This window comes from Salmo salar, chromosome 09 (genome assembly GCF_965601325.2).
Source record: "Salmo salar chromosome 09, fSalSal1, whole genome shotgun sequence".
NCBI classification, from domain to species: domain Eukaryota; kingdom Metazoa; phylum Chordata; class Actinopteri; order Salmoniformes; family Salmonidae; genus Salmo; species Salmo salar.
The window spans coordinates 8417281-8431782 of NC_138299.1; the positions used below are offsets into that span (position 1 = coordinate 8417281).

Sequence of the window (14502 nt, forward strand, 5' to 3'; positions counted from 1 at the left end):
AAAACTGTGAAATAACACACACAGAATCATGTAGTGACCAAAAGTGTTTGACAAGTCAAAATATATTTAATCTTTTAGATTCTTCAAAGTAGCCAGCCTTTGCCTTGATGACAGCTTTATTTTATTTGTATTTATTTTTTCTTCCTTAAAGTTTATTTTAGTAAATACTTTCTTAACACTTATTTTTCTCAACTGCGTTGTTGGTTAAGAGCTCTGTATGTAAGCATTTCACTGTAAGGTCTGCACCTGTTGTATTTGGCACATGACTTAACATTTGATTTGGATTTTTATTATCATGGGAAATGATACTGTAGCTACATATTCACGGGATTGAAAACATGTTGTGAACTCAATGAGGCCTCCCACATCAAAGGACCCTGCTTTGGAGGAAACAGGAGTGGTTATGTTCTTAGCGAGGGCTCGTTCTCACCTCGTTCATTTGCAGACATGTAGTTTTGCACTTACTACTCCACGTGTTCTTTTGCTTTACACTTTGTCCCCCTCCCCCCACTGTTTTTGTTTTGATCTTGTTTCAAGGCTTTGATAGTGAGAAGAAATCAACAATTTTTCAGTTGGTGTGTAGCTGTTCTTGTGTGCCGTGGTCTGCTGCTGTGGGATCTAGATGTCAACACCCTGACAGTTTCATAGATTATCGTTTCAATGTAATTGTGTGGCGAAAATTGGTCCAACTTTGGTTTCACATGGCACTCGACAAGGATATTTCCATTATTTTTGTTTGATAGATGAATTGATTTAACAATGTTATGGCCTTCAGACAAGCATTGATTATTTGGTGTTTTGTATTGAATATATCCCATTTAAAATACCAATGGTGGCCTGTTGGCGTTAATTCAGGTCATGTCTGTTACTGAGCCAAGGCTATAGTAAGGTTTTGAGCTAACCTCATGACAGCGCTGACACGGTGTGCCCCTCACCTCCCACAGTGAGAGACCGGGTGAGGACCAAGATGGAGAGAGACATCCTGGCAGATGTCAACCACCCCTTTGTGGTCAAACTCCACTATGGTGAGTAACAACCAGAGCTAGGTTCAAAAAGTAAAGTATATTAGGGAAAAAAACAGGTCTGGCGATAACGCCATGACACCCTGAAGTTATTCACTTCGCTCCGTGTCAGCGCTCATCGAGGGCCGTCATTGTTTAATTGAAAGGCTACAACTTTGGGTGTTCTAGGTTTGTCAGACAAATTGACTTTTAGCGCTACTCCTAACCACATGTTTGTGTGTATGTGCATCCAGCATTTCAGACGGAGGGAAAGCTCTATCTGATCCTGGACTTTCTGAGAGGAGGCGATCTCTTCACCAGGCTGTCGAAAGAGGTATGTTCTTAGTCTTATTCCTGATGGACATTTTATGTCTCGTTCTCTCTAATCATAATCCTGTCTGGACTCATACGTTTTTCCCACTCTCTCTCACGGGGGTGTGTGTGTGTGTGTCGTATCGTTTCCAGGTGATGTTCACAGAGGAGGACGTGAAGTTCTACCTAGCAGAGTTGGCCCTGGGCCTGGACCACCTGCATGGCCTGGGCATCATCTACAGAGACCTCAAACCTGAGAAGTAGGTGGAGCCTCAGCGAAGGGCGGCTAGTCCTAGCTAGCTTAGCGTAGCAGCATCACACATCCTAGCATTGCCTTCCTAATATAATAATAAATGCCATTTAGCAGACAATTTTATCCAAAGCGACTTAGTCATATGTGTGCAAACTAGGCATATATTTTACGTATGGGTGGACCCAGTATCATTGTGATGAAAGTGCCATGCTCTACCAACTGAGCTAGAGAGGACGACTTCCTGAGACCTGGGGTGTATTCACTAGGAACAAAACCAAACCAAACAGAAGCGAATAGAACTAATTCAATTTGTCTAATAGAAACTCTTGTTTTCATAGCAAAACACAACTGATTGCAACTGTTTGGACTAAAGATTACGCCCCTTATATGCTATGCTATTGTAGCCCCGACCCACAAATGTCTGGGTTTTGGAGTTCTTTTCTATAATGAGAGGGACATTGTGATGCAGAGTGCTTCTGTTATCTCTTATAGACTTTGCTATATCCATTATATAGAAACCAGAAAATGTCACTGTGGTGTAATTTAGCCCCATAGTGATAACATTAATGAACCCCCATCAGAACTGAGAGGACTGAATGCACAACAAGAGCGATCATCACATCTGGTCTTGAGCAATGGGATCTTAACATGACATATGAGAGGATGAGAAAGCTAGTATGCACAGACAGATTAGACACGTTTTATCTCTTGTGGCATATACAATTCTGATACTGTGAATTCACTGAGAGGGGGACATGTTGATTTGACCAGCCCTTTTGCCATTACATAAAAAAATTGTGAAGATGTGCTGCTAAATGTTTTTTAATTTTTTGTCTACAGAGTATTTTTTTCAACTCTCAAAGTATTCTAGACTCTTAGTGCCAGGTTATTTGTACCAGTCTGTGGTTGGCAACATTTTTTGTCTACCTCTTTATCCCAATATGATAGTCCTACACACCTCACACTAACACCTCTTCTCATTATATTTTCTAGCATTCTACTGGACGAAGAAGGCCATATCAAACTCACTGGTACCCCCCCTACACACCACACACACACACACACACACACACACACACACACACACACTTCCCTCCCCCCACACACTTCCCTCCTCCTGTTGACCTTCCCCGTTAGTCAGTGAATCACCAAAGCCTTATCTGTCCCTGTGTAGATAACTTCTCTATGTATGAGCCTATATATCATTACCTAGAAGTTAATTATGTTTCTCCTGCATCTTATCAACCCTATAATCACGCTCTCCTCTATCGGCTGTTTACCTTTTGGGAGTTCACGCACATACACAAGCATCAAAGGTGACCTTGAATATATGTCACGGTGTGATGTATTAACTTCACATGGGGAATATGAATTGAGGCCTTTTGAATACCTGCATGAGTCATGAAGGCATCAGGAAGTGTTACAGAACGTTTTCCCTGATAATGGCCCTATATAGTTCCCCACTATATAGAGAATAAGGTGCCATTGCGGACACACCCTGGGCCCTAGTTGTAGGCTTTAGACTAGTTATAGGTCAGGTCATATGGTCAGGAACAACTCCTGGCCATATCCATAAAGCATAGTGCAAATAATGTACTCTATTCCTGTACAGGTGTAGGATCCTAATTTGATCATCCTGCAAAACAGGAAACGCATACTTGTAGTGTATTGAAGGTTTCTAAAGTTTGTAATTTCCACTTTAAAATTTGACTTGATTTACTCCAAATTAAAATGTATCGTCCCCTACAAAAATGTTGATTCATTAAAATCAACACAATAATTCACATTTCCTGTTGCTGCAGGATTATTTTCCTGACGTGAAAAACTGGTCAAATTAAGACCCTACACCTGTATGCCTGCCTGTCCACTGTGTATTTATGATGTGTGTTTATAATAGTACCGGTAGTTGAATAGTAACTGACTTGTGGCGTTTTCACCCCAGATTTTGGCCTGTGTAAAGAGGCCGTTGACCATGAGAAGAAAGCCTACTCCTTCTGCGGTACGGTGGAGTACATGGCACCAGAGGTGGTGAACAGGCAGGGCCACATCCACAGTGCAGACTGGTGGTCGTTTGGGGTACTGATGGTGAGTCATCGTATCTCATTTCAAATCAAATGTTATTAGTCACATGCACATACATATACAACAGGTGTAGACCTTACAGTGAAATGCTTACTTACAAGCCCCTAGCCAACAATGCAGGTTTAAAAATACGAATAAGAAATAAAAGTGACAAGTAGTTAAAGAGCAGCAGTAAAATAACAATAGCGAGACTATATATATATAGGGGATACCGGTACAGAGTCAATGTACCAGTATCGACCGGTTAGTCGAGGTAATTTGTTTATGTTGGTAGAGTTATTAAAGTGACTATGCATAGATATAACAGAGAGTAGCAGCGGCGTAATAGAGGGGGGGATGCAAAGAGTCTGGGTAGGCATTTGATTAGATGTTCACGAATCTTACTTTTATTTCAACTTTATTTAACCAGGTAGGCCAGTTGAGAACAAGTTCTCATTTACAACTGCGACCTGGCCAAGATAAAGCAAAGCAGTGCGACAAAAACAACACAGAGTTACACATAAACAAACGTACAATCAATAACACAATAGAAAATTCAAAAGGCACTCGCACATCTGAGCAATCTTTTTGCAGGTGCATGGTAACAGTTGGACAAGATGAGGGGGAAAAGGAAACCGCACACTGCTCTTGATAGTATCACTGATCTTCAATAAGCTTACAGTTTAAGTCGGAAGTTTACATACACTTAGGTTGGAGTCAGTAACTCGTTTTTCAACCACTCCACAAATTTCTTGTTAATAAACTTTGGTTTGGCAAGTCGGTTAGGACATCTACTTCGTGCATGACACAAGTCATTTTTCCAACAATTGTTTACAGACAGATTATTTCACTTATAATTCACTGTATCACAATTCCAGTGGGTCAGAAGTTTACATACAGTGAGTTGACTGTGCCTTTAAACAGCTTGGAAAATTCCAGAAAATGATGCCATGGCTTTAGAAGCTTCTGATAGGCTAATTGACATCATTTCAGTCAATTGGAGGTGTACCTGTGGATGTATTTCAAGGCCTACCTTCAAACTCAGTGCCTATTTGCTTGACATCATGGGAAAATCCAAAGAAATCAGCAAAGACCTCAGAAAAAAATGGTAGACCTCCACAAGTCTGGTTCATCCTTGGGAGCAATTTCCAAACGCCTGAAAGTACCACGTTCATCTGTACAAACAATAGTGCGCAAGTATAAAACACCATGAGACCACGCAGCCTTCATACCGCTCAGGAAGGAGACGCGTTCTGTCTCCTAGAGATGAACGTACGTTGGTGCAAAACAATCCCAGAACAGCAGCAAAGGACCTTGTGATGATGCTGGAGGAAACGGGTACAAAACTATCTATATCCACAGTAAAACGAATCCAATATCAACATAACCTGAATGTCCGCTCAGCACGGAAGAAACCGCTGTAAGAAATCCAGACTACGGTTTGCAACTGCACATGGGGACAAAGATTGTACATGTTGGAGAAATGTCCTCTCGTCTGATGAAACAAAAATAGAACTGTTTGGCCATAATGACCATCGTTATGTTTGGAGGAAAAAGGGGGAGGCTTGCAAGCCGAAGAACACCATCCTAACTATGAAGCACAGGGGTGACAGCATCATGTTGGGGTGCTTTGCTGCAGGAGGGACTGGTGCACTTCACAAAATAGATGGCATCATGAGGTAGGAAACTTGGATATATTATGTGCATATATTCAAGCAACATCTCAAGACATCAGTCTGGAAGTTAAAGCTTGGTTGCAAATGGGTCTTCCAAATGGACAATGACTCCAAGCATACCTTCAAAGTTGTGGCAAATTTGCTTAAGGACAACAAAGTCAAGGTATTGGAGTGACAATCGCAAAGCCCTGACCTCAATCCTATCGAAATTTTGTGGGCAGAACTGAAAAAGCAGGTGTGAGCAAAGAGGCCTACAAACCTGACTCAGTTGCACCAGCTCTGTCAGGAGGAATGGTCAAAAATTCACCCAACTTATTGTGGGAAGCTTGATGAAGGCTACCTAAAACGTTTGATTCAAGTTAAACAATTTAAAGGCAATGCTACCAAATGCTAATTGAGTGTATATAAACTTCTGACCCACTGGGAATGTGATTGAAAGAAATGAAAGCTGAAATATTAAATCATTCTCTCTACTATTATTCTGACATTTCACATTCTTAAAATCAAATCAAATGTATTTATATAGCCCTTCTTACATCCGCTGATATCTCAAAGTGCTGTACAGAAACCCAGCCTAAAACCCCAAACAGCAAGTAATGCAGGTGTAGAAGCACGGTGGCTAGGAAAAACTCCCTAGAAAGGCCAGAACCTAGGAAGAAACCTAGAGAGGAACCAGGCTATGAGGGGTGGCCAGTTCTCTTCTGGCTGTGCCGGGTGGAGATTATAACAGAACTTCTTTATAACAGAAGATGTTAAAATGTTCATAAATGACCAGCATAGTCAAATAATAATAATCACAGTGGTTGTCGAGGGTGCAACAGGTCAGCACCTCAGGAGTAAATGTCAGTTGGCTTTTCATAGCCGATCATTGAGAGTATCTCTACCGCTCCTGCTGTCTCTAGAGAGTTGAAAACAGCAGTTCTGGGACAGGTAGGATGTCCGGTGAACCGGTTAGGGTTCCATAGCCGCAGGCAGAACAGTTGTAACTGGAGCAGCAGCATGGCCAGGTGGACTGGGGACAGCAAGGAGTCATCATGCCAGGTGGTCCTGAGGCATGGTCCTGAGGCATGGTCCTGAGAGAGAGAGAGATCCCACAGGAGAAATACTCCAGACATAACAGACTGACCCTAGCCCCCCGACACATAAACTACCGTAGCATAAATACGGGAGGGGTCAGGAGACACTGTGGCACCATCCGATGATGCCCCCGGACAGGGCCAAACAGGCAGGATATAACCCCACCCACTTTGCCAAAGCACAGCCCCCACACCACTAGAGGGATATCTTCAACCACCAATTTACCATCCTGAGACAAGACCGAGTATAGCCCACAAAGATCTCTGCCACGGCACAACCTAAGGGGGGGTGGTGAAAAGTGGTGATCCTAACTGCCCTAAGACAGGTAATTTTTATTTGGATTAAATGTCAGACATTTTTGAAAAAATGATTTTTCTTTTCATGCATTTGGCTAATGTCTATCTAAACATGCGACTTCAACTTTACGTATCGGCCTCACTGCCGTCGTCAGAGCACAATAGAAACATCTATGTACAGTGTGTGCAAATGTAGAGGAGTAGGGAGGTAAGGCAATAAATTGGCCATAGAGGCAAAATATTAATTAAAATGTAGCATTAACACTGGAGTGATAGATGTGCAGATGATGATGATGTGCAAGTAGAGATACTGGGGTGCAAAAGAGCAAGAGGATAAGTAACAATATGGGGATGAGGTAGTTGGGTGTGCTATTTACAGATTGGCGGTGTACAGGTACAGTGATCGGTAAGCTGCTTAAAGTTAGAGAGGGAGATATAAGACTCCAGCTTCAGTGATTTTTGCAATTCGTTCCAGTCATTGGCAGCAGAGAACTGGAAGGAAGGGCGGCCAAATGAGGTGTTGTCTTTGGGGATGACCAGTGAAATATACCAGCTGGAGCGCGTGCTATGGATGAGTGTTGCTATGGTAACCAGTGAGCTGAGATAAGGCGGGCTTTACTTAGCAAAGACTTATAGATGACCTGGAGCAAGTGGGTTTGGCGACAATTATGTAGTGAAGGCCAGCCAACGAGAGCATACAGGTTGCAGTAGTGGGTAGTATATGGGGCTTTGGTGACAAAACGGATGGCACTGTGATAGACTGCATCCAATTTGCTGAGTAGAGTGTTGGAAGCCATTTTGTAAATGACATCGCCGAAGTCAAGTATCGTAGGATAGTCTTCCCTGTGGCTCAGTTGGTAGAGCATGGTGTTTGCAACGCCAGCATGGTGTGTGCAACGCCAGGGTTGTGGGTTCGATTCCCACGGGGGGCCAGTACAAAAAAAATAAAAATGCATGAAATGAAATGTATGCACTCACTACTGTAAGTCGCTCTGGATAAGAGCGTCTGCCAAATGACTAAAATGTAACCAGACACCTAGGTATTTGTAGTTGTCCACATATTCTAAGTCAGAACCATCCAGAGTAGTGGGTGCGGGCAGCAATCGATTGCAGAGCATGACCTTAGTTTTACTAGCATTTAAAAGCAGTTGGAGGCCACGGAAGGAGTGTTGTATGGCGTTGAAGCTCATTTGGAGGTTTGTTAGCACAGTGTCCAACGAATGGCCAGATATATACAGAATGGCGTCGTCTGAGTAGAGGTGGATCAGAGATTCACCATAAGCAAGAGCGACATCATTGATATATACAGAGACAAGAGTCGGCCCGAGAATTGAACCCTGTGGCACCCCCATAGAGACTGCCAGAGGTCCGGACAACATGCCCTCCGATTTGACACACTGAACTCTATCTGAGAAGTAGTTGGTGAACCAGGTGAGGCAGTCATTTGAGAAACCAAGGCCGATAAGAATGCGTTGATTGACAGTCGAAAGCCTTGGCCAGGTCGATGAAGACGGCTGCACAGTACTGTCTTTTATCGATGGCGGTTATGATATCGTTTAGGACCTTGAGCGTGGCTGAGGTGCACCTATGACCAGCTCGGAAATCAGATTGCATAGTGGAGAAGGTATGGTGGGATTCGAAATGGTCTGTGATCTGTTTGTTAACTTGGCTTTCGAATATTTTAGAAAGGCAGGGCAGGATGGATATAGGTCTATATAACAGTTTGAGTCTAAAGTGTCTCCCCCTTTGAAGAGGGGAATGACCGCGGCAGCTTTCCAATCTTTGGGGATCTCAGACGATACGAAAGCGGTTGAACAGGCTAGTAATAGGGGTTGCAACAATTTCGGCGGATAATTTTAGAAAGAGAGGGTTCAGATTGTCTAACCCAGCTGATTTTGTAGGGATCCAGATTTTGCAGCTCTTTCAGAACATCATCTGTCTGGATTTGGGTGAAGGAGAAGCGAGGGGGGGGGGGCTTGGGAAAGTTGCTGCAGGGGGTGCTGAGATGTTGGCCAGAGTAGGGGTAGCAAGGTGGAAAGCATGGCCAGCCGTAGAGAAATGCTTATTTAAATTATCGATTATCGTAGATTTATCGGTGGTGACAGTCTTTCCTATCCTCAGTGCAGTGGGCAGCTGGGAGGAGGTGCTCTTATTCTCCATGGACTTTACAGTGTCCCAAAACTTTTTGGAATTAGTGGAACAAGATGCAAATTTCTGTTTGAGAAAGCTAGCCTTAGCTTTCCTAACTGACTGAGTGTATTGGTTCCTGACTTCAAAAGTTGCATATTGCAGGAGCTATTCGATGCAAATGCAGAACGCCGCAGGATGTTTTTGTGCTGGTCAAGGGCAGTCAAGTCTGGAGTGAACCAAGGGCTATATCTATTCTTAGTTCTACTTTTAAGATGGTCAGGAAAGCACTTTTTAAAGTTCAACCAGGCATCCTCTACTGACGAGATGAGGTCAATATCCTTCCAGGATACCCGGGCCAGGTCAATTAGAAAGGCCTGCACGCTGAAGTGTTTTAGAGAGCGTTTGACAGTGATGAGGGGTGGTTGTTTGACCGCAGACCCATTACACACGCAGGCAATGAGGCAGTGATCGCTGAGATCCTGGTTGAAGACAGCAGAGGTGTATTTAGAGGGCAAGTTGGTCAGGATGATATCTAAGAGTGTGCCGCTGGTTACGGATTTAGGGTTGTACCTGGTAGTTTCCTTGATAATTTGTGAGATTGAGAGCATCTAGCTTAGACTGTAGGACGGCCGGGGTGACGGCCCCGTTTAGGTCACCTAACAGTACGAACTCTGAAGATAGATGGGGGGCGATCAATTCACATATGGTGTCCAGGGCACAGCTGGGGGCTGAAGGGGGTCTATAACAAGCGGCAACGGTGAGAGACTTGTTTCTGGAAAGGTGGATTTTTAAAAGTAAAAGCTTGAATTGTTTGGGCACAGACCTGGATAGTATTATGGCTTTGGGGGTAGAAGCTGTTTAGAAGCCTCTTGGACCTAGACTTGGCGCTCCGGTACCGCTTTCCGTGCGGTAGCAGGGAGAACTATGACTAGGGTGGCTGGAGTCTTTGACTATTTTTAGGGCCTTCTCTGACGCCTGGTATAGAGGTCCTGGATGGCAGGAAGCTTGGCCCCAGTGATGTACTGGGCCATACGCACTACCCTCTGTAAGGCCTTGCGGTCGGAAGCCGAGCAGTTGCCAGACCAGGCAGTGACGCAACCAGTCGGGATACTCTCGATGGTGCAGCTGTAGAACCTTTTTGAGGATCTGAGGACCCATGCCAAATATTTTCACTCTCCTGAGGGGGAATAGGTTTTGTCATGTCCTCTTCACGACGGTCTTGTGCTTGGACCATGTTCGTTTGTTGATGATGTGGACACCAAGGAACTTGAAGCTCTCAATCTCCTCCACTACAGCCCTGTCGATGAGAATGGGGGCGTGCTCGGTCCTCCTTTTCCTGTAGTCCACAATCATCTCCTTTGTCTTGATCACGTTGAGGGAGAGGTTGTCCTGGCACCACACAACGAGGTCTCTGGGGTCATATACATTAGTCCACAACATAGTAAAACGCTTTGCTAATGAAATGATCATTAGTTGGACAAGTTCAGATAGTTCCTTCCTGTTTGTCTGTTTTCTTCCATTTGAACACAACCCTTGTAATGCAGACAATCAAACAAACATGAATGTGTGTGTGTTTGCGTCAGAGCCCTAGAATTGAATGTCAAAGGCATGGGGGTTTTAAAAATATGGTGGTTGTATTTGTTTCACAGTTTGAGATGCTGACTGGATCGCTACCGTTCCAAGGAAAGGACCGCAAAGAGACCATGAACCTGATCCTCAAGTAAGTAGACAATCACAGGCTAGTGTCTGTATGCAGTTAACCCACTCTTCCCCGGACGCCGATGACGTGGATGTCGATTAAGGCAGCCCCCCCCTTACGTCTTTGATTCAGAGGGGTTGAGTTAAATGAGGAAGACATATTTCAGCTAAGTGTGTTCAGTTGTACAACTGACTAGGTATTCCCCTTTCCCTTTTCCTTAATTATCAGGGCCCGTATCCACTAAGCGTCTGAGTCAGAGTGCTGATCTAGAATCTGTCCATATAATCTTATTCATTATGATCTAAAAGACAAATCCAGCCTAGATCAGCACTCCTACTCTGAGACACTTTGTGGATATGGGCCCAGAGCTCTACGACACTAAACAAAAATATAAACGCAACATGTAAAGTGTTGGTTGTATGAGCTAAAATAAAAAAATCCCAGAAATGTTACGTACTCACAAAAAGTATATTTCTCTCAAAATGTTGGCACAAATTTGTTTACATCCATGTTACGGAGCATTTGTCCAGGATAATCCATCCATCTGACGGGTGTGGCATTTCAAGAAGCTGAATAAACAGCATGATCATTACACAGGTGCCCCTTGTGCAGGGGACAATAAAAGGCCACTCTAAAACGTGCAGTTTTGTCAAACAACAATGCCCCTTGTGCTGGGAACAATAAAAGGCCACTCTAAAACGTGCAGTTTTGTCAAACAACAATGCCATAGATGTCTCAAGTTTTGATGGACTGTGCAATTGGCATGCTGACTGCAGGAATTTCCACCAGAGCTGTTGCCAGAGATTGAAATTTGAAATTGTTGCAGGCTGCATTTATATTTTTGTTCAGTATATTTATTTGGCCTGGTTGAACCAGACTGAAAGCTGTGTTCAGGAAAACAATGGTGAACGTTCCGCAGCGTTGAATCTGGATTAACCAGGCTACTATTTATTAGCCTTTTGGATATAACAATGTCTCCCCCTGCAGGGCAAGATTGGGAATGCCCCAGTTCCTGAGTTCAGAGGCCCAAAGTCTCCTCAGAGCTCTGTTCAAGAGGAACCCCACCAACAGACTGGGTGAGTAGTCCGTAACTATACAGTATGTACTTACCCACTAGCTAATTACAGTGGTTGTTCCACTAGTAGAGTAATTACTTTGGTATAATTAGGCCTATTTTATGTTAAGCATAGAGCTTCTGCATAGGTTGTATGCAGTAATCCATACAAACGGTGTGATTGGTTGGACAGGGTCGGGGGCGGACGGTGCAGAGGAGATCAAACGCCACGCTTTCTTCTCCACCATAGACTGGAATGTGAGTGGCACCTCTTCTGACACCTCATACTACAGTTCTATCAGGGAATCAGATTATCATTCAATTAGCATTTTAAAGGGAGCCATATTCTTAAGTAATTCCCAAGTCGCCATTGCTTTAGCCAGGGGTGAAAGTAAGCCGGTCCGCTACGGAGTACCGGCAAAATAAATAGTGGGGGTACGCTGTACCGATAAAACATGAGTCAATCACAATAATTTCAACAAAAATGTCAAGAAAACTGAAGGCTATTACACCATTTATTATTACCGCGTGTCAGTTCAATGAGAAATTAGCAAATGGAGTTGAAGCGGGTGGTATACGCTCCAAAATGCAGTGTGGTTCGACGTGAACACTGAATGGATTTTGCAAAGGCAGAGATGACTCACCAAGACGTGCACGAGCAGCAAGACGCATCAATCAGGCCACAAGAATAAGCCTATTATGACAATCGCCGAATGTCATTACACTTTTTGGTGTTTTGTAACCAATGTCTCTTTCTATTCTGTAAGTGGCACAGTGCACTGTTTGAATGCTGGGATTAGTTTAGTGGAGGAACATGCACAGGGAGCCTACTTTTTGAAGTGATTTGTTTGACAATCAGATGAAAAGCATCATGACTGGTTGTGTTTATACCACATTAGGTAATGCTGTACGTTTTTACAGTTTAAAAGGACATTTATCCTATTAGGCCCATAAAATAGCTTGTGCACACAAAGGTCCCGTACCAGTTAGAAATGAAGTCTACAGGACTTTCACCCCTGGTTTTAACCCCTTCAGAAACTATTTTAACCCTTTCAGGAACTGTTCCGGCGAGAAATCCATCCCCCGTTCAAACCGGCGGTGGCCCGACCAGACGACACCTTCTACTTTGACTCAGAGTTCACCTCCCGCACACCCAAAGGTAAGAGGTTAAAGTTGACAAGAGTAACTTGTCCTAGCATGACAAGAGACCAGGTCTGACTGAATCAGACCACACTCTATCATATCAATGGTAATGAAATATGAAAGCGGTAGCAATCCTAAAATGGTTGCTATTTGTATGTTGCTTACATCGTCTTGGAGCAAGGCAGTCTATCATGAAGTGTGTGTGCGTTAATGTATGCGTGTATGTGTGCGCCAATGTATATGACCTTCTGTGTATATGACCTTGTGTTCTCTCTGACCTCTCCCCAGACTCCCCAGGCGTTCCACCCAGTGCCGGAGCTCACCAGCTCTTCCGGGGCTTCAGCTTTGTCGCCCCGGCCATGCTGGAGGAGGAGGGATCATTGGAGCCTGCCAAGCCTGCACCACACCCAGTGGTTCAGGTCAGCTGTCAGTCACAGTTGGGACAAAGCCACTCAGCCCCTCCCATATCTCCTATAAGAATAATAGAAGGTTACATATATTCCCACAAGGGACAATTTGTTTCGAACCAAATTCAAGAAAGAATCCAGAGAGCTCTCCCCCACACAGCCAGGTTTTGGGGCCAGTTTCCTGGTTCAGATTGAGCCTTACACTGGACTAAAAAGCTATGTCAACAGAGTTTTTCCATTGGGCAAGCTTTTCAAATCAAATTTTATTTGTCACATGCGCCAAATACAACAGGTGTAGATCTTACCTGTGAAGTTCTTACTTATACAAGCCCTTAACCAACAAAACAGTTTAAAAAATTGTTAATAAAATATTCACTAAATAAACTAAAGTTTAAAAAAATCGAATCAATCAAAAAGTAACAAGAAATGTACATAACAATAACGAAAATATATACAGGTGGTACCGAGTCAATGTGTGGGGGTACAGGTCAGTTGAGGTAATTTGTAAAGTGACTATGCATAGATAATAAACAGCGAGTAGTAGCAGTGTAATAAAAGGGGGGTGGGGGGGTCAGTCAATGTAAATAGTCCAGGTGGCCATTAGATTAGTTTAGTTGTTCAGCAGTCGTATGGCTTGGGGGTAGAAGCTTTTTAGAAGCCTCTTGGACCTAGACTTGGCACTCCGGTACGGCTTGCCGTGCGGTAGCAGAGAGAACAGTCTATGACTTGTGTGGCTGGAGTCTTTGACAATTTGTTGGGCATTCCTCTGACACAGCCTAGAATATAGGTCCTGGATGTTAGGAAGCTTAGCCCCAGTGACGTACTGGGCCATACGCACTACCCTCTGTAGCGCCTTGCGGTCAGATGCAGAGCAGTTGCCATACCAGGCAGTAATGCAACCGGTCAGGATGCTCTTGATGTTGCAGCTGTAGAACTTTGAGGATCTGGGGACCCATGCCAAATCTTTTCAGTCTCCTGAGGGGGAAAAGGTGTCGTGCCCTCTTCACGACTGTCTTGGTGTGTTTGGACTATGATAGTTTGTTGATATGGATACCAAGGAACTTGACACTCTCGACCCGCGCCACTTCAGTCCTGTTAATCGGGGTCTGTTCGGCCCTCCTTTTCGTGTAGTCCACGATCAGCTCATTTGTCTTGCTCACATTGAGAGAGAGGGAGAGCTTGCCAGGTCTCTGACCTCCCCCCTCTAGGCTGTCTCATCGTTGTTGATCAGGCCTACCACTGTTGTGTCGCAGCAAACTTAATTTTGGTGTTGGAGTTGTGCTTGGCCACGCAGTCATGGGTGAACAGGGAGTACAGGAGGGGACTGAGCACACACCTCTGAGGGGCCCCAGTGTTAAGGATCAGAGTGGCAAATGTGTTATTACCTACCCTT

At 44.1% G+C, this 14502-nt stretch overlaps 1 protein-coding gene across 4 annotated transcripts in view; it reads left to right on the forward strand.

The window, feature by feature from the left end:
* The window catches only part of rps6ka1 (ribosomal protein S6 kinase a, polypeptide 1), a 195044-nt gene that overhangs the window by 162523 nt on the left and 18019 nt on the right, over window positions 1-14502 (forward strand). For all 4 annotated transcript variants that reach the window (XM_045723353.2, XM_014210103.3, XM_014210104.3 and 1 more), the window contains 10 exons: window positions 945-1025; window positions 1256-1335; window positions 1467-1573; window positions 2560-2597; window positions 3509-3651; window positions 10456-10526; window positions 11493-11581; window positions 11753-11817; window positions 12616-12718; window positions 12991-13121. In XM_045723353.2, the coding sequence (XP_045579309.1) occupies window positions 945-1025; window positions 1256-1335; window positions 1467-1573; window positions 2560-2597; window positions 3509-3651; window positions 10456-10526; window positions 11493-11581; window positions 11753-11817; window positions 12616-12718; window positions 12991-13121 (908 nt within the window). The remainder of the gene's footprint in view (window positions 1-944; window positions 1026-1255; window positions 1336-1466; window positions 1574-2559; window positions 2598-3508; window positions 3652-10455; window positions 10527-11492; window positions 11582-11752; window positions 11818-12615; window positions 12719-12990; window positions 13122-14502) is intronic.